Source organism: Macrotis lagotis, chromosome 7, assembly GCF_037893015.1.
Source record: "Macrotis lagotis isolate mMagLag1 chromosome 7, bilby.v1.9.chrom.fasta, whole genome shotgun sequence".
In the NCBI taxonomy this organism is placed as follows: Eukaryota; Metazoa; Chordata; class Mammalia; order Peramelemorphia; family Peramelidae; genus Macrotis; species Macrotis lagotis.
The window spans coordinates 39,988,934-40,010,108 of NC_133664.1; the positions used below are offsets into that span (position 1 = coordinate 39,988,934).

A 21,175-nucleotide genomic window follows, 5' to 3' on the forward strand; every position below is an offset into this window, starting at 1 on the left:
CCTCCCTTCCCTCCCCCCTCCCCCTTCCCCATGGCAGCAGTCTGGTAAAAATTATACATATACAATCATGTTTAACATATTTCCATAGTAGAAATGTTGTGAAAGAAGAATTAGAACTAAAGAGGAGAGGGCCAGCTAGGTGGCACAGTGGGTAGAGCCCTGGAGTCAGGAGTACCTAAATTCAAATCTGGCCTCAGTCACTTAATAATTACCTAGCTGTGTGGCCTTGGGCAAGTCACTTAACCCCATTTGCCTTGCAAAAACCTAAAAAAAAAAACCTAAAGAGGAGAGAAAAAAAGAGATAAAGAAGGAAAAACATAAAAGTTTTTAAAAGTGAACATTATATGCTCTGGTCTGCATTCAGAGTTCATAGTTTTTTCCCTCCAGATGTGGATGGCATTTTCCATCATAGGTCTTTTGGGAGAGTCCTCAATCGGTGAACTTCTGAAAGTAGTTGCATCCAACATAGTTGATCATATCACAATGGTGTTGTTAATGTCCACAATGTTCTCTTAGTTTGGCTCACTTTGATCAGCATCAGTTTATGCTGTGTCTTTCTATGTTTCTTTTTTTTTAGGTTTTTTAGGTTTTTAGGTTCCACTATACCACCTAGCCACCCCCTCTATGTTTCTCTAAAGTCTAAACGCTCAAGATTTCTTACAGAACAATAGTACTTCATAACTTTCACATACCATAATTTGTTCAGCCATTTCCAATTGATAGGCATCCCCTTACTTTCCAGTTCTTTACCTCTACAAAAAAAAAGCTGCTATAAATTTTTTGATCATGTGAAATTCTTTCCCATTTTTTATGATTTCTTTGAGATATAGATTGGTATTGCAAGATCAAAGAGCATGCAGAGTTTTATTGTTCTTTGGGTGTAATTCTAGTAGTTCCAGAAAGGTTGGATCAGTTCACAACTCCAATAACAGTACATTATTGTCCCAATTTCTCATATCCTCTCCAGTCTTGTTCCTTTCCCTTTATTGTCATTTTTGCCAATCTGATAGGTGTGAGGTGGCATCTCAGAGTTGTTTTAATTTGTATTTCTCTTATTAGTAATGAGTTGAAGCATTTTTTTCACATAACTATGGAAAACTTTAATTTCCTCATCAGAAAACTCCCTATTCATGTATCAGTTGGGGAATGTCTTGTAATCTTGTAAATTTGATTGAGTTCCCTATAAATTTTAGAAATGAGCCCTTTATCAGAAAGACTGTGAAAATTGTTTCCAATTCTAAAATTGCCATTCCAAACAGTGAATTAGTCCTTTCTCGAATACTCTATATGTAGCCCACTTGTACATGTGTTTGTTTGTATGCTCCTCCATTAGACTGGGAGTTCTTGTAGGGCAGGGACCATCTTTTGTCTTTTTTTTTCCTGAATCCTCAGTGCTCATTTAGCCCAGTAGCTAGCCAGCCTGATAGACTCTTTCCCCCCCCTTTTTTTTTAAGGTTTTGGCAAGGCAACGGGGTTAAGAGGCTTCCCCAAGGTCACACAGCCAGGTAATTATTTAGTGTCTAAGGCCGAACTTGAATTCAGGTCCTCCTGACTCCAGGGCCGGCGCTCCTAGCCACTCCCAGCCTGATAAGACTCTAAGAAAGGTTTACTGATTGATTGATTGATTGATAAAAACCCCTGCAGGCAGGGATGGCTTGTTAATTGAAGTCGGAGAGGACTTTCTTTTTGGAAATTAAGGCAGTAACATTTGTGCCCTCACAGCCCCTAGGCGTTTAATCAGTCAATGCTGATTGACTAGATTGAAACTCCCATTTTTTCCCTTTATTTTTCTTGAGGCTGGGGGGGGGGGGGGGGGGCCTGTCACAACAGGAGCATTGAGGCAGTGTTCTTGACCTCTAGGCTGTAACTGGTTTTCTCGGTGAGTCGGAGAGAGGGAGAGAACCGCAGGGTGAAGGCCGCGGCTGGTCTTCGCAGAAGATGCGGCTCCATCCATCGCTGTAGTCCAGCCCGGGAATCCCGGGACCCCGAGGCTCAGGAGTCGCTGTCCAAGTGCTGCCGGACCTCGTGTCCGCCGGGGCCGGACCCGCAGGCTTCAACCGCCGTCCGGGCTGGTCCCCTGGCAGGGCTGGCCACCTGGCAGGGCTGGCAGGCGGGGGGCGGCCCCGGCCCCGCCCCGCCCCGCCCCGGCCGGGCCGGCCATAAGCGGCGGCCGGCCCGGGCCGCCTCGGAGCCCGCTCCAGCCCCTGCCCCAGCCGCGCCCGGGATGAGGCCGCCCGGCCCGGCCGCGCTGCTGACCCTCGCGTCCCTGCTGCTCGGCCCGGCCGCCGCCGCCAAGGAGCTCAAGCTCGCCCTGCTAGTAAGTGCCGGGCACGGGGGCCGGGGGCCGCCCGGGGGCCGCCGCAGCCGGCCACCACCCGGCCCGCGTCCGAGAGCCCAGCCCGCCGGGCAGGTGGGCCGGCCGCCGCCTCCCCGGGGGGCCGCGCGCCATCCGTCCGAGGCCGGGGCCCGGGGGTGCCGGCCGGGGCTCGGGGGTGCTGGCCGGGGCTCGGGGGTGCCGGCCGGGGCCCGGGGGTGCCCGCCGGGCGTGGAGGGCTCCTCGCCCCGGAATAAGCCACCTCTGGGTGAACGTGCGCGAGAGAACGCAAAGCTGTAGAAACTAGATTCCTGAAGGTACAGAGAGGGCACCGGGCCGGGCCGTGCGGCGGCCGGCCTTCCCGGGCCCTGCTCTGGCCGCTCCCCTCCCGGCCCCTTCCCCAACTGCCTGAGCACGTCTTCTCCGAATACTTGCTTCCCTTCTCCCCTCCGCTTTTCTTCTTTCTCCGTCAAGGGAATCCTTCTTCCTCTCTTCTGCTGTCTTGTGGCTTCATTCTCTCTCTCTCTCTCTCTCTCTCTCTCTCTCTCTCTCTCTCTCTCTCTCTCTCTGTTTGTATGTGTCTGGTTGTCTCTCTCTCTGTGTGTATGTGTCTGACTCTGTGTGTGTGTGTGTGTGTGTGTGTGTGTATATGTATCTGACTCTGTGTGTGTTTGTGTGTATGTGTCTGGCTGTCTCTCTGTGTGTTTGTGTGTGTGTCTGTCTCTCTCTGTGTATGTGTCTGACTGTCTCTGTGTATGTGTCTGACTGTCTCTGTGTATGTGTCTGACTGTCTGTCTGTCTGTCTGTCTGTCTGTCTGTCTCTCTCTCTCTCTCTCTCTCTCTCTCTCTCTATATATATATATATATATAAATTCTCCTCCCCTGTCTCTGTCCTTGTCTCTCCCCTTCTGTGTCTGTTTCTGTATCTCTCAATCTCTTGTCCCCCCTCTCCTCTCAGTAAGACATAGAGTTGGAAGGAACTTCTGTGGCTATCTTGTCTAATTACCCAAGTTTTACAGATTTCTTTTTTCTTTTCTCCACTCTTTTTCTTCCTCTTCAGTCTTCTTTCTTCTCTTTTCATCTACCTTTTCATATCACTCCTTTACTTTCTTCTCCCTTGTTTTCACTTCCCCTCTTCTTTCCCTCCACTCTTCTCACTCCTCCCATCTCCCCACCTTCTCTGTTCACCTGGCCTCTCTCTGTGTCACCTGGATTAATGCATGAGATTTTAATGACATTTTCCTTTCTGCAAATGCTCCTTTTAAACAAGTTGTCTCATTTCAAGGACCCCAAAGATTTCATTTTACTTCTCACCTTGATCAATCCCTGGTTCAGTTTCACACTAAGACACAGCCAACCACACCTTCTGTATGTTTTGATACAAGGCCCTTTTATGTAAATCTTACTGCCTATTCCAGTAAGCCTCCACTAGACCATGAGTTAGCAATGTAGACAGAGGCCAAAGTTCAAGTGTTCAAACATGATTTACATTGAAAAGCAATTGCCAGGCTTCCATTCTGTGAAACTCTCTGATGCTGACTACCTTTTATGGGATATGATATATGCAAGTTGGCCTTTTTATTTAAAGTTTTTGAGTTCTTTAATTATAGTACATCCTTAGATTGGCATTTGTATGGCAAATTTTTAAATGCTTTGTTCAGAGAAGTGCTGTATCTGTTAAGATTTCACAGTATTATCATCAACTATATGGAATCTGCTACTTATCTGAGAGAGTTACAATCCACTCTCAGTTAAATGCATGTGGATTCTCCAGTTTGTGAATCATTTATAGTAAATGTTTTATCCCAGACTGGTTTCCCCCTTATTTTTAACTTGTAAAGGTACTTTCCTCCATTGATCCATATGGATACATGTTCAAGAAATGTAAAATAATATAAATGTTACACAAATATTCAAATGAATTACCTATCTCCTTAATGTGCATATTCCCTCCAAGACAATGCTAGATAACTATGCATGGTTGCACATGGATGACTTTTAGCTATTGCTTCATATAAGTTTGCAAGGGGAGGCCCATTCAACTTGCTGGGGGGAGGGAGAAAGTCTTATGAGTTGAACTGACCTGGCAAGGATACTATTGGAGCACAGACTATTTTCTCACTCTCAAAATATGATCAACCTCACCTTTTTCCAGTCTTTTAAAATGATATCTTCCTTTCATTCCTTCACTTCTCCTTAGAAATTCCTTTTTCTTGCAATCTGCCTATGTCTGTGGCATGACATTCCATTGCTTGTTGGGTAATCTTCAATTTGGATAAATATCTATGCAAAATCACTGGGTGAGGGAACAAGTAGATCTCTTTCTTCTTAATTCCTGACCATGCTAACAAAAAAAATGCCTCTTATATGTGATTACGTCCTGATTATATCTCTAACACACACCCTGAAACATTGGTGAGCCTCTCTGGATGAGTTCCATAATGACTCAACAGAGTTTCATCTAACACAAGAAAAATCAAGTAAATGAAGAATGCTGTTGTACAGACTGTGATATGTTAACTAAATGGATTGCCAGTCTATTTTACTCATACATATGGATAGATACAAAGAGATATATAAAATTATCTTAGATGCTGAAAATAGAGAATGAGCTGGGTCTAGAATTGAACAGGAGGAGAATGTCCTAGGTTGCTTTTGGGAGACTACAAAGTTCTCTTAATGATGCCACATTGTTCCCTGAAACAAAGCCCCACCTTTTCAATACCAATTTCTTCCTGTGTTGTTGTATGATTACAAGTCAAGGGAACACTCCAGCCTCCAAAGAATGGAAATGAAGGTGAGCCAAGAAAAATAAATCTAGGTCATTTCTTTGGTGTTATCTATTCTTGGTAGGAAAAATAGAGAAGCTTTTTCAGATCTGACTTTATATTGGGACCAGAATCTTAGCATTCTCTTCAAAATATTTTTCTTCCCAGGACTAAGAGTGAAGCCAGGAAAACAAGCAATCACACAATTAGCAAGCATTTATTAATAGCCTACTAATGGGGTGGCTAGGTGGCAGTGGATAAAGCACCAGCCCTCGAGTCAGGAGTACCTGGGTTCAAATCCAGTCTCAGACACTTAATAATTACCTAGCTGTGTGGCCTTGGGCAAGCCACTTAACCCTGTTTGCCTTGCAAAAACCTAAAAAAAAAATAGCCTACTAATGTCTGGTCTTTACTAGTTGTTAGAATATTAAGACAAAAATGAAATTGCCCTTGTTCTTGAGGAGTTAACATTCTTCAGAGATCTTAGACTATCCCATTGGACAACACTTCAAGCTGATGACTTAAGATGTATATTTTAGGTACAAGTTAGATCAGATAACTTCTAAGGTCTTTGCAACCTAAACACCATGAATTGAAGGATTTTTTAAAATTTGATAACTGTAATTCAAGGTAATTTGTTTCCTATGCATGTAAAAACCTTACTCTAAGAAGGGGTCCATAGGTTTCATCAGACTGCCATGTCCATGACCATTAACGAACCCTGTCCTAAATGCAAGTGAGTAAATAGTGGGAGCTCAGCAAGTTATTCTCAGGAAAGAAAGGGGAGTTTCTCCTCCCTACCTCAGCCTCAGAGGAAAGTATAGGATCTGAAGTTTGAAGGTAACTCAGAGATGATTTAGCCTAAAACCTTTATTTTACAAAAAAAAGAAAGAAGTTAAGCAAGCCAAAGGAGTGAGCAGCAATGCTCATTCTAGCAGCTGTATCTCAGATTAGGAAATATCTCATTGTTAGTCTATCTCTCTCTCTCTCTCTCTCTCTCTCTCTCTTTCTCTCTCTTTCTCTCCCTGTCTCTCACTTTCTCCATTTGTCTGTCCCTCTATGTGTCTGTGTGTGTCTGTCTGTCTCTCTTCCCTCCCTTTCCCTTCTTTAGCTTGGGTACTTGGTGATAGAAAGAAGATACTGTAGCAGCTCAGATTCTATAATTTATTTTGTTCTTCAACCTTGTTGGTGCAAAATTTTCATATGAATCACTCTTTCCCTCACGATCCAACAAACTGCACAAAACCTCCAGTTTTAATCTACTTACATAAAGTAGTTGGGCAAACCAGAGGGAGTGGATAGATACCCAGCCTTGTCTACCTATTCCAGGGAGAAAAAAAAAGTTCCCCCACTGATCTTTCTCTGATTTACTTCATTTCTCCATATTTTATTAGCTAATGAAAAAGAACCCTACTTCCAAGATGGATTTTCTAGTTAACTGGAACAACTATTGAAACATTTGGAATAAAAATGGAAGGATTTTTTTTTTTTGTTTTCAAATAAAATCTAGCTTGTGACCAATTATTCTTGGTTGCATTGATTAAAAAAAACACTAATGATAAGACATGTGCAATTTAAATGGAGGTATAGAGAAAAAAAATCAAAGGATTATTAGTGAGAAATCAACATTTCTGTGACTTTAGGCTAATCAAGTAATCCATGCCTACCACTCTTAGGCTGTTCAGGATTTTATAGTCTCTTGTCCAGAGGCACATGAAATGGCCTCATGAAACACTCCCACTGGAAATTTTAGGCAAGGTTTATTGCAAGCACCCCCAAGATTCAGAGACATGTGGGATCGGGAGTCCTAGGCTCTTGGGGTATGTGGTGTCATTCCTGTAGTAGAGGGCAGTAGCCCAGAGCTGTTACCTACATTCTTTGGGACCAAGATGCTTTGTTAAGGGAGGTATTATTAATATAAAAAACCTAATAAAAAGTGTGGGAGTTCACGCTTTATAATCAAACCTTAAAGCATTATATAAATGCTAATTATAAGGTAGCTAGAAGACATAATACATATAGCACTGGACTTGAAATCAGAAAGACTAAGTTCAAATATTGCCTCAGATACCTTTTAGCTCTATGATCTTAGGCAAATCATTTAACTTTTTGTGCCCCAGTTTTCTCATCAGTAAAACAGAATAAATTATAAAACCTCAAGGTTGTTATGAGGATCAAGTGAAATGAAACATGAAAAGTGTTTTATAAACCATTAAAGTACTATATAAATACTCATTCTTTTTCTTCTTGTAAAATATACAATCAAAATTCAGCTTTATCATCATCTCTTTCAGCCATGTTCAGCCCTGTTTGGGGAAGAAGGCAAGTTGTATAACTGACTTCTGCCTTCATGGAATGATATCTTCTGCTCAGATGATGTTTGGCAAGCCGTGAAGCCTCTAGTCTCATTTTTCACGTGAGCAGGGTGTACTATATAGACTCTCAGATCTCTTTCAGGTGTAGATTTATGATCCTCTAATCCTTTGTAATGAGAGATAATTATTACAAGAACTGACATTTATGTAGCATCAAGTGGCCAGGACTGTGCTAGGTGCTTTGGTTTTCATCTGCTTTTTATTGTGTTTGCTGAAATACATTTGGTCACCTTGAGTCTGATTTATCTACAGGAGTTTAAACTTCTTAAGGTCTTTGATTTTTCTCCAGTTTTAGTAAAATTGTCTATCTTACTCTTGAGTCTAATTTCTTTTGATTTATTCTAATTTTTTTAAGCACCAAACCTCTGAGATTGAGTTCCATTTGTATGACTATTTCATTTGTAACCCAACTAGGACAAAAGAGGCTATGTTGCTATTCAAATGAATTAAATAAGCCTCTACTATGTACCAGTAGGGACTGCGAAGTGGTAGGATAGACAAAACACCAGGTTTGGCATTCTGGAAGACCTGAGTTCAAGTTTGACCTCAGACACTTAGGAGCTATATAGGCCCGGGCAAGACCATTTATGTCTGTTTGCTTTAGTAGTTTCATCTGTAAAATGGGATAATATTTCCACCTACTTTGCAGGGTTGCTGTGAGGATCAAATTAAATAATTGTAAAATGCTAAGCATTATATAAATGTTAGCTAGTACTGCAATTACTACCACCAGGCACTCTGCCAGGTGCTAGAGTGTCAAGATGAAACAGGATCATTCCTTTCTGTGAAAGAATTTCAATTCTGCATGGAAACAGAATGTGCAACATATATAGAAAGTAATTTGGAGAGTTAGGGAAGAAGGCAGTAGCAATTTAGATGTTAATGCTCTTTCCTCCAAACAAGACTAACTTGTTACAGGTTCTGTTTGTACAGATTTGAATTAGCATTTTTCTTTGGGGCATAATATCCAGGAGAGCGTCCTTTCCAGGAATTTCAGGCTATCTCAAGTTTTATGGACCCACATGAATGCCAGACAAGGAAGTCAATAATAATCTGGTAGCTTGGCTGGACTGGGAATCCAGAAGCCTATTCACCAGTTCAAAATGAAAAAGGTAGAATTGAGGGAAGATGGAGAAAGGTTTTTTTAAAAAGCATATAAATAAGGGTTCAAAATAGCTGTGTCTGTGAAATGAGGGAATGAGATAGAAAGGAAAGCATTGAGCTGGGGAAAGCTGGCCCAATTCAGAATGATATTGACTGGTGATATGCATAAGTGATACCTGAGGTGCTTTTATAAGACAATTGGCTCTGAAACTGGGAGGGGGGGAACAGTGGGAAAAGAGGGCCTTGTGATTCTGATCCTGCCACAAATGGAATCTCGTTCAATTGTGCAATTCTAATGAAAGGATAGTGAATTTGGAATCAGGAGAAAATCCTACCTCTTTTTTCTACTCCTACTTCTACGTTTTGCCAGTGTGACCTTGGGTAAGCCACTTAACCTCTGGGCCTCAGTTTCCCTATCTAGAAAATGAAGGTATTAGACTACATGACTTCTAGAGCTATGATCCTATAACCTTTACAAAGCCATTGGTTCTCAGTTCATAAGAATGACAGTCTATGTTCATTAAATACTTTCTAAATATGGCACAATATGTTCAAGAACTCCCTTAAAAATCCTTCCAATTTATCAAGTTATAGGGTGTATCATTATCTTTGCCCACTGATTACATCTGTTTAAAGTCTTGCATTTGTATATATTGCTTTATAATTTACATCTGAATAATGCTTTACTGGTCTCAGAGTCCCAGGGGATAGAGCATTGGACTTGGAGTCAGAAAGACTCATATACTTAAGTTCAAATTCAGCTTCAGATACTTATTAGCTGTGTAACCCTGGGTAAATCATTTAACCCTGTTTGCCTCAGTTTCCTCATCTGTAAAATGAGCTGGAGAAGGAAATGGCAAACCCCTCCAACTATTTTTGCCAAAAATAACCCAAAATGGAACCACAAAGAATTGGACAGAACTGAAACAACTGAACAACTGTTTATTGACTATGGACAAAGCACTCAGGAAATATTTTCTTGCTGAAACCTGTGCAATCACCTGGAAGACAAGTAATCTAACTGTTACTCTCCCCACTTTACAGGTAAGAAAGTAGGGACTCCTCAAGGTAAGTCAGCTTACTCAAATGATTCAGCTAAGCCTTCTGATTCCCAAGCTAATCCTCTTTTTATGACATTGCATTGCTTTTCTAATGATAGGGAAAAGTAGAATCTCTGGAATTCCTTGGTAGGAACTTAACCCACCATAGCTGCCAGAATTTAGCCTCAAAATACTTATATTCTCTCTCAGGGACTTCTGTATATTATAAAAGCAGGATTTTTGCTTATTTTCATCTATCATAGGAATCTGTTTCTCATCTAAGGTGTTGAGTTTTTCTGGTGCAGAAAAGAAACAGCAATCTTCATTGGATTTTCCTGAATTAACTGATAAAACTCTAAAAAGCGACGGCTTAAGCAAGATGGACCACGATGCTAAATGAGGGATCACAACTCTCTAAATGACTAAGAAACAATATAAGCTATATTGTTTTTATTTGTAATTTAAAATAAGTTGTACTGATGCCTTTGGTTTTGAGGTCAGGCAGTTATGAATCCCTCCTCCCCTGGCCCTCCCTTTTTAATAGTATCTTTTTTGATATGGAAAACAATTAAGCAAAAATACCTGGTATAGTAACAAATATCTGATAATCTTTACATCTTGCTGTAAAAGTCCCCAATCCCTCTGCCATGAAGATGAAGATACATTTCATCCCCCTTTCTCTGGAAGTATTACTATTTTTTTAAATTTACTCAGAGTTCCTTTTCCTTACAGGGAGCTTTTTGTTTACTTTGTTGTAGCCATTATAATATTCTTCTGGTTGTGCCTACTTCATTCTACATATATTCATACAAATTTTCCAGGTTTCTCTGGATTCCTTCATAGTCCTACTTTCTTATTGCACAATAATATTACATTGTACTCCTTACTGTAGGCTCTTTTATTAAAATTTCTCTCTTTTATACGTGCCAGCTACCTTTTTTATTACAGGAACTGTGTAACAATGTCAATAAGTCAAATAGTTGGATCCAGGAAAATGTTGTAGGAAATGCTCTGAGATTAAAGGAGATATTCAACCATTTACATCAATGCAAGCATAATTTCTTGACAAACTAATAATGTGGCAGAATATGTTCTGTAACAGCAAGTGTTTGGGGAATGTCATATGTTCACTCATCCAAGTCAGTGGGGGATCATTTAGTGCTTGATACCCACCATTTCCTAAGTCCTTGGCAACCTTAAAAGGTTCATTCCAGTCCAATGATTTCTATCTTAACTGCATTATCTACTGAAATGTAAATTTTGCATAATTCTTGGAAAATAAATAGATATGAGTTTTATTTTACAAAGGAGAAACTAGCACAAATATTTCAGGCCTTCTCCACTACCCTTATCACTGTCTTACACAGCCATGGGAACATAGCTTCTGGCTTGAAGAAGAGTAAAAATCCTAATCACTTCATTCATGATCATGGTGACATCTATGACCTAGATCAAATCACTTCACTTTGCTTGGCCTTATTTTCCTTATCTAGTGAAATAAGAAGGCTGAAAAAATATTTCCACCCAGATCCCTCCCTGGGCTAAATCCATGATTCTGTGAGGTCAAGGAGAGGTTGAAGGTACAGTGGTTAGAGGGATGGTCAGGGAGTCCATAAGACTTTGGGTTCAAGTCCTGTCTCTGCTAGATACTAGCTTGGTTAAATCACATGTCAGCATGCTCCCTCCCTCAGGCCTCAGGGCCTCAGGGCCACTCTCCTCCTTGTTCACATAAAGGAAGGATGGTTTTTATGTCAGTCATTTATGTATTCCCTCCTCCCCTGGTCCTCCCATATGAAATGGTATCCTGTCTTTTTGACAAGGAAAACAATTAAGCAAAAATAGTCACTTAAACTAATCTATCACAGACAAAAAAAAATTCTATCACTTTCCAGTAACTTTTTATTAAAAGTTTTCCTCACAACAAGCCTGTGAGGTAAATGATATAAATATCTTTTTTTTTTTTTTTACTGATGGGGAACTGTGACCCAGAGAGAGGAAGAATCAGGATGAACCTGGAGGGTGATTCTAATGGAATTCCTTGACCTTATGCCATTCAGCACTGTAATCAAGGATGCTGATGTTGACTCCAAGGCACTCTATTCAATGTGCCGCCTAGTTACCTGAGCTAGCAACTAGAGGTGCCCAAAAATCAAGTCAACAATTACTTATTAAGCACCTACTATGGGCCAGGAACTGGCTAAGTGCTGAGGATATAAAGAAAAGCAAAACCAGTCCCTGTCCCCAAGGAGCTTCCATTTTAATAAGGGTTCATGTCAACAAGCATACAAACAATACATATATATATAGGATAAATCTAGAACTAAGAGGAGACACTAGCACTAAGGGACACCAGGAAATGCAGAAGGTCAGACTTTAGCTGAGATTTGGAGAAAGCCAAGAGGCAGAGATGAGAAGAGGGACAATTTCTGGCATGGAATGAAAAGCAAAGTTGACTCTGTGAAGAGGTCCTGAGCTCCCCATCACTCTATAGAGTTTTCCCAGGAAAAGCTCAATGATGACTTATCAAGGGTGCTGTGTGAGGGATTCCTAGCCATGGATTATTAGGCTATAGATGGCATCTTCTGTCCTTTCCAGCTCTTATGATTCTATGATTCTTATGATTCTATGCACTGACTTCTAGGAAATGACCTGCGGCTTAACACAGTAACTAACATATAGCAAATACTCAATAAATGCTTGCTGACTGACTAATTGATGAACTTGCCTGTAGTCATTAGCTAGCGAGTGATTAAGCTGGCCTCAGACCCAAATCCTTAATCTTCTGACTCAGAATCTGGTGTTCTTTCTCTTACAGCATGCTCCCTCCCTCAGCCACTGTCTTGTCATTTTGTATGATTTCCTAAGTACAGATCTTTGGCACGTTTGTCAAATGGAGCTTATTCACACACCTAGTTGAAATAGCAGTTGGATCAGTCTGCCTTGCTAATGCATTGGGTAGCTGGCATTCTGCTATAAATAAAAAGCTTCCTTTCATCAGTGTAGACTCCAGCTAATTGTCCCCTACTGTCATCTGCTTCCTTACCCTTGATCATATCAAGTCTCTGGGCCTCATTTGTGAGTAAACAATGGGATTGGAAAAGCATGGGGCTATTTGAAAAGATCAAAATACTCCCCACAAACATCAATCTCTCCCCTGACAATGTTAGCTGGGAGCAGCATTCCACCCTGATTTTAGAGGATCATTAAGGTCCTGCAATCATGGCTAAATTTATTTCATTGGTCTCAAAGGGGATAATACAACTTCCCAAAGTCCCTGACTGATTTGCAGAATGACACTAATTTTCAACAATATGATCCTTAAGGATTTCTAAAACAATTTTCTCAAAATACCTCTGTGGAAGATAAGCTTCAGGGACTTTCCCATTTTACAAATGAGAAAACTGAGTCCCAGAAGTGTTCCTTGACTTGTCCCTGATTAGGAATTGTCAGAGTTGAAATTTGAATCCAGATTCCCAAGACTAGAACCGTTGCCTCTATGACACCCTGCCTCTCAAGAGAAGTAGTAAGTAGTACATGGGAAAAATCTGACAAAATTATTCCCATGGTTACATGTCTGTCTCTTTTCTTATAGCATCAGAGATCATTGGGGCAGGGTGAGGCAGAGGAAAAGAAGGGAAATAAAGTGTTTTGTGTTCTTTTCTGAGGGTTTACCAAAACTCTAAACAAATTTCCAAGTTAACAAGCCTAAAATGACATACTGGCGATGAGACATGGGCAAATTATTTAATTTCTCTTGGCCTGTTTCCTTAGCTATATTAAGGGAGTTAGTTAGATTGAATGACATCTGAAGTCCCTTCCAACTCTCAGTCTCTGACTGTAACTTTCATTCATCATCAATACCCACATCAGCAAGAATAAGACTCATCAAAGTCTTGGAGAACTGAAGGAACTAAACTCCACCTCTCTCTAACCCTGACCCAAAACTCCTGGTTCATCTTACAGAGTCAAATGGCACAAGCTCAATTCCTCTTCTACTTGGGGGGGGGGGCGGGTTTACCATGTTGTTATGATCTCAGTCTTCTCTTTTCTAAAACCTGCCAGTTCCTTTGATAAACATGATTCTGAGGCCCCTCAGCATGCTGATTCCCTCAGCACCCTTCTTACCTTACTTGAAAGACTTTTTTCAGTGATCTTATAAAAGGCAGCACCCAGAATTAAACACAATAGCTCAGCTGTGATCTGACCAGGGCTCAAATAATAAATATTACTAACGAAAAAGTGAATGTGAGAGTAGAGTGATGGGTGAAAGAAGGAATCAAGCGGCAGGCTTAGAAGCAGGAAGATCTCAAATCTTGCTTCAGATGCTAATGACATGTATGATCCTGGACTTGTCACTTAACCTTTCTGTGCTTCAGTTGCTTCTTCTATAAACTGACAGGATTGAGTTCAGTGTTCTCTTCCATCCCTTCTAAATTTAGCTCTATTATCCCATGATAATGAAGCAATGATTCCCAGAGGGATGGCCTTGGAGCCAAGAAGAGAATTTTCACTGTAGGAATTTGTCACACCAAAAATCAAATGAAATCACAGTTCCAGACTCCCTCCTATCACCTAACCACTACCATCATCACCATCCCAAAACAAGTTTATATCAGTTTTCCAACTGCCATGTCACATTAGTTGACATATCAAGCTTTCAGTCCACTGGTTTTCAAACCAACTAAGAACAGTCCATTGTTTTGGATAGAGCACCAGGTCTGGAGGCAGAAAGACCTGAGTTCAAATTTGGCCTCAGATGACTGTATGGTCCTGGGCAAGTCACTTAACCTCTATTTGCCTTAGTTCCTCATTTGTAAAATGGGGACACACTGGAAAACAAAATGGTAAACTACTCCAGTATCTTTGCCAAGAAAAACCCATGGACAATATCTGTGGGATCATGACTAAATGAGTGAACAACAACTAAATCTTTTTCCCCCTTCTATTCTAAGCTATTGTGCACTTAAACATAAGATGTGGCTTCTTTATTATTTACTAATTATAAAGACTTTGGCAAGGAAACTCCATTGAAACAAAACATTTCAGTGAAGTCTGGTTTTGGCAGAGAAGAACCAACTAATTATTTCTGCCAACCTTAATACCTAACTTTCTGGCTTTTTGCAGTTTTATATGAGGGTAGGGAAGACCTTCATTGATTGGCAGTAACTCTTACAGTCTGTAATATGAAACGTTTGAGGGATTCAGGATACTCTGAGATGTGGATAAAAACTTACTAATACATCATCCATTCTTGCTAGGGTATATAAATTACTGTACAAATGTAAACTACTTTCTATTATCATAAAGAATTTTCTGACTTGATAAATATGACTAAAGCTCCATCTCTGGAATAAACCAACCATTCAGCTACTAGACCTAATAGCACAAGGTTTGTGGTAATGCATCTTAAAAAGCACTGAACCTGGAAGCATTTTATTAATGATTGCAAGGTTCATTACCTATGGACAGATTTGGGAAGTTAGCAAATGTGAAAATGTCACATTTCATTCTCAATGGTTCTCTGAGGTGAGTGTCTGCAAAACAAACCCAGAATGCAAATGATATATAAAATTCAGTGTTATTCAAATGAGTATAAAATATATAAATATATTCTAGATAAATCAACATTTTCCTGTAATTTTAGGTTTTCAACAAAGTGATAAAAATCTCTTTAATTATTCAGCAATGGCGATTCTTTCTAGGAAAGCCATGTCCCCTCAGTAGTACTGAAGACCTGAACCCTGAAAGGTCCTGTGCCTTTAGGGCCAAGGATCAAATGACAATTTAACTTTAGTTCTAATTCATCTCACAGACCATAGATATCTGTTGAATAAACGAATAAACACAATAAACAAAATAATGAGTGGACCGAAGCTCTCTTCTCCTCTGAGATAGAAACTATCCCAGATCTGTTTCTTTGCTTACACTCAAGGAGAAAACCACCCATTCAGGTAATGTGTGGCTAAAGCAGGGGAGTGTTTCCCAGAGGCTCACAAGATCAGTGGTGATTGCTTGATGGTGGTAGTTATCCACTTTTTTTTTTTTTTTTTGCAAGGCAGTGGGGTTAAGTAGCTTGCCCAAGGCCACACAGCTAGGTAATTATTAAGTGTCTGAGGCTGGATTTGAACTCAGGTACTCCTGACTCAAGGGCCGGTGCTCTCTCTATCCACTGCGTCACCTAGCTGCCCCTGGTATCCACTTTCTAAGGGGAAAGGAGTAAAGGGAAGTCCAAACCTCTTATTTCGTCAGAATAACGAACTCTGTGGAAAACTCTACTACTATTTCTGAACCAGAACTGATGTGAAAGTTGAGTTGCCTGGGGAACTGAAAAATTAAGTGAAAGAAGCAAGTCTTGATCCCTGGTCTTCCTGTCTCCATCACCACCACCCCTTCCATCTATTATGCTGTACTGTTTTGTTTTCTAATTTCTTGTGATAAAAACCAGACAGAATCTGTACCACAGATATCGTAGGTGCACTAACAAGTTGTAGAGGATTTTGGAGAACCAAAGAAATGGAAACTACAGTTATTTACTTTGAAATCATCTCAAGTCACAACTATCATTAAGTACTTACAATGCTTAAATGTACATTTATATGTCTGTTTATAAGCTTATAATAGGACTGTGGATAACTATAAATTTCTGTGCTAAGTTCAAAGAAAGATCAAAGGTGAGTTGGGATATAAAGGAGTGGGTCTTGGGCTAGGACCAATGAGTACAGGTTGCAGAGATACAACATCTTGATGTGAAGAAAGACTTGCTAAATGTTAGAGCTATTCAACAGTTGAATGGGCTGCCCCAAGAAGGAATGGTTTCTTCCTTTCTAGAGACCTTCAAGCAGAGGCAATTCTTGAATGTTATCGGTTGAGATACTTCACAAATCTGAGAGTTTGAGATGGTTAAACTTCAGTTCTAGTGATCCATTCATAAATATTAATTCTGCTATTACCTAAAAAACTGAAACATATCAAGACAAATAAATGAGAAGTAACAAGTGAGATGAAAACCATTTCCCCCTTGTTTTTCCAGGTATTTCGGCATGGAGACCGGAGTCCTATTGAAACTTTTCCTAATGATCCCTATCAAGAATCTGCTTGGCCTCAGGGATTTGGACAACTTAGCCAGGTTGGTTAACTTTTCAGTTAAGTACAATCAATGAAATACAAGAAGAAATATTCATTAATTTTTTTGATTTACTTTTTTCCCTGTGGGTAAATTAAAATTGGATGTACAGAACAGCAGAAAAAAGTCTATGACCAATAACCAGATTCAAAAGAATTAAATACTAGTCTTCTTATTTATGAGACTGAGTTTCCAATTGAGCTGGAAATACATAATCTTAAACTCAATGATAACAAATGAGAGGATTAAGCTTAATGACCTGAGATCCTTATAAATCCACATCTATAGTCTTATAATGTTGTTTACCTTCTCTAAGCCTGTTTCCTTATTAGCAAAATGAGGTTATTGGTCCTTTCCAGCTATCATCTTATTGATCCTATTTTGTAACTGAGATTCTCTGAGTCTCAATTTCTTGATCTTTAATATGAGAATAATACCTGTTGTACCTTTTTTCTAGAATGAGATAATTTAAGGAAAGGACCATATAAATGTTATTCATTACCATTATTATTATTTTTTTAGGTTTTTGCAAGGCAATGGGGTTAAGTGGCTTGCCCAAGGCCACACAGCTAGGTCATTATTAAGTGTCTGAAGCCAGATTTGAACTCAGGTCCTCCTGACTACAGGGCCAGTGCTCTATCCACTGTGCCACCTAGCCACCACTTACCATCATTATTATTATTATTATTATTATTATTATTATTATTATTATTATTTCTTATGTGATTCATTCTTCTATCCTACTGCATTTCCTCTCTTTAATTTGAATAAGGTTAGAAAATCTCATCTTGTTAATACCTATGTTAGTACCTCTTGTTAATACTTTGTTAGTACTTCAATCTTTCCAGAGATTTTATGCTCCTGACCTTTCATGTTTGACCTCCCAGTAGAATAAAAAGGGTCTTCAGGTTTTGGGAGCTCAGAAATATCTCCTGTGAGTTACCCTGAAATGGTCTAGCATCCTCAAGATCATTTCCTGACCATGCACCCTTATTTCAAATCTTCAAAAGAGAAGGGGTTACTCAACCAGTTCTGCAACTTGAGATGAAAAGCCTTGATGATCAAAAGCAGCAACCATAGAATGTCATAACAACAATTAACATTTATCTCTGTTACTTCAAGAATTAGTGACTGCTTCTTTCACAGGACCATGACTGTCTTGGTAGGGCCCGTAGTATGACTCCTATTTTACAGATGAGGAAACTCCAAGGATTTAGGTGATTTGACTGCATCTTTGGATCACATGGTAGGTAACTTACCGCAGCCTGGATTTGAACCTTGTTCTTCCAACTCCAGATCCAACACTCTTTTCTCTACTGATGAGAAATTAGTTTAGAAGTTCATGCTTCTCCCAGCTTTACCAAATCACCAGGTGATCATAACATAAATACATATACAGAGACTTACACTTCCCCTTTTGCTAACTCTGAATTATGGAAAATTTTAATTTCCAATTTCCCATGTTAGGGAGCTAAAAGGTGAGGGTGGGAGTGTATACATATATATATATATATATATATATATATATATATATATATATATAAATATCCAGGATAATATCTCATCTGGTTCTGTACCTATCTATATTGGATAACTACCAGGATCACCTGGCCCTCAGAACAATCCTTCTCTGCTTTAAAATCAATTTGTAATACTTTAATTACATATCATTCATCTTCCTCCTGCTTCATTCTGAACAAATGAAATTAGCAAATTCTAACTGAATGCCTTTCATAGGCATTGAAGTACCCCAAGAGGCTTTACATTTCTAGATAATCTTGATTCCCTACTTAATTTATTTCCAAATCTTGTTCTTTCTATCTTTCTATCACAATATCTCTATTCACACTGTGACTGTCTTGGGGCAGGATGTCATTATTTTAAGTCTCACCTATTATGACAGCGCATTGACTGGTCTCCCTGCCTCTAGTGTCTCCTTATTCTAATCCTTCCCTTATTCAGTTGCCAAAGAGATTTTTCTGAAGCACAAGTCTGGCTGTGTCACCTTTCACCCTATTCAGTAAATCTGAGTGGCTCCCTCTCACTTTCAGAATCAAAAGTAAAATTCTCTATTTGGCATTAAAGTGCTCTATATCCTCGTCTCCTCCTGCCTTGATGGTCTTCTTAGATCTTCCTTTCCTCCACTAGCATCTATGGCCTATGTGCTATTCTTCAGTCAGTGGGCTCCATTTCATGGCTCCATGCCTTTGAAATGTCTGTCTTCCTTCCCTGGAACACTCATCCCCCATCACCCCTTCTGATTTCCCCAGCTGCCCTCACACCAGTTTGATTGCTCCCTTTTATAAGAAGGCTTTCGGTAGCTAGGTGGCATAGTGGATAAAGCACCGGCCTTGGAGTCAGGAGTACCTGGTTTCAAATCCCGTCTCAGACACTTAATAATTACCTAGCTGTGTGGCCTTGGGCAAGTCACTTAACCCCATTTGCCTTGCAAAAAAAAAACCTAAAAAAGAAGGCTTTCACAGGCAGCCTACTGCTAATCCCTTCCTTCTGATATTCCCTTCCATTTATAAAGAGCAGGAAGATGCATCCAGATCATTTACCTTGACCTCTATCTTTGTGTTCCCCTAGCTTGGAATGAAGCAGCACTATGAACTTGGAAAATATCTAAGGAAAAGATATTCTACCCTTTTGAATTCTACTTACCACCGGAATGAGGCAAGTGGGACAAATGGAGGGAGGGGAAAAGAAAGAATTTCACTGTCCAAGGTAAAAATCAAGTTAAACATTACATATGGAAAAGAGTTTTTTTCTTCTTTTTGTTCTTTTAGTCATTTCAGTTATGTCTGAAATTAGAATTTTCTTGGCAGAGATACTGGAATGGTTTGCCATTTCCTTCTCCAGTTCATTTGACAGATTAGGAAACTGAAGCAAATAGGGTAAATTGACTTGCCCATGGTTAAATTGTTAATAAGTGGCTCTATGCACTGCACCATCTGTCTCACCTGTCTTCTTTTATAAGAGATCAAATGTAACTTATAAGCTCTATTATTTATATAGCTAAAAGTACTATTTTTTAGAGTCATTTCCCTCTTTTTTTCACTAAGCCACTCTATTCAGTAAAGACAGTGTGTGAATAAATGTCAATAAATGCAGTGGAGTCACTCTTTAGTCAATAAGATTATTTAAGAAAAATGTATCTCTCTAAACTACAATTTTTAAAAAAATGAATCATACTTTAAAGTCCTTAAAAATAAGGGTTGTTTCCTTCACTATCTTTGAATCCCCAGGGGCTAGCACTTTATGAGGTGCTTCATGAATATTTGTTGACTAACTTTCTTAGTTGAAAGAGTTTCCTCCACTGCCAAAATCAGAGGCAGGGTCAAAAATTCATTCAGTCATCATTCATTGATTGTGGGTTTACCTGTGTATCTTCCAGGCACCAGCCCTGGTAACATCACAAATGTGGAAGACAGCCCAAGCTCTCAAGAAGCATGCCTTCTAGTAGGGGAGATAACATATAAATAACCCCAGAAGAAACAGAATAGATAGGAGGTCATGGCAATGGAAAAGGCTCTAGCCACTGGTTGGACCCCACAACAGGCCTCCTGTATTTGAACTAAGTCTTGAAAGGAGTCCAGGAAGCCAACAAGGGAAGGGAGAACAAAGCATCCCAATTACACGGGCCAACCAATGTTACACCAAGTAGGTGGATAAAGGGAGAGTTACATTCAGGAACTTAGAGTAGTTCATTGAAGCTGCAGTGTAAAGAGAATTGGAAAGAATAATGTAAGATGAGTAGAAAGGAAGAGTAAAAAAAAACCCAGAATTTATGAGGAGGGTCTTTTATAGTACAAGAACTTACCCTTTAATTTATCAATAAATTCACATTTTTATAAATAAGATTATCATAAAGTGAGGCACACTTGTACTATTTCCCCTTTTCATAAAAGAACAAAATGAGTTCAGTAACTGAGGTTACCTTACCCTTGCATAAACTTCCTGGGTGGGCAAGTCTGGTGTTTTTCCTAAGGCTCTGGTTGTTCTTTAAGAAATCTATAGTTCCTCTAAACTGGTATTTGCTTTGTCCTTTTTTTAGGTACTACATATCCTTGGGGAAAGACCTTGTCCTGTCTAACAATGGGGATCATTTTTGTTTGCTTCTTTTCTCTTTTAGGTTTATGTCCAAAGTACAGATATTGACAGGACCCTGATGAGTGCCATGATAAATCTGGCTGCCCTATTTCCACCAGAAGGCTCAAGTCTTTGGAACCCCCAAATCCTCTGGCAGCCTATTCCAGTTCATACAGTCCCAATTTCTCAAGAGCAGGTCAGTATGACAGGAGACCTAGAAGGATCTTTCAGTTGAATAAGTCAGAGAAATCTGAAGGAGCTAGGATTAACTACTCATTCCTTTTTAATCATTTTAAAAGTTCAGAAAAAACTAGGTACTTCTTGTCTGACCTTATTCTCCCCATCTCCTGATTTAAAAC

The 21,175-nt window shown here is 39.8% G+C and overlaps 1 protein-coding gene across 2 annotated transcripts in view; it reads left to right on the plus strand.

Moving 5' to 3' along the window:
• Positions 1–2,181: 2,181 nt before the first annotated feature.
• ACP3 (acid phosphatase 3) overlaps positions 2,182–21,175 on the plus strand; it is a 42,763-nt gene continuing 23,769 nt past the window's right edge. For both annotated transcript variants that reach the window (XM_074195812.1, XM_074195811.1), the window contains exons 1-4: positions 2,182–2,317; positions 16,632–16,727; positions 19,314–19,400; positions 20,860–21,012. In XM_074195812.1, the coding sequence (XP_074051913.1) occupies positions 2,225–2,317; positions 16,632–16,727; positions 19,314–19,400; positions 20,860–21,012 (429 nt within the window). In that variant the 5' untranslated portion in view covers positions 2,182–2,224. The remainder of the gene's footprint in view (positions 2,318–16,631; positions 16,728–19,313; positions 19,401–20,859; positions 21,013–21,175) is intronic.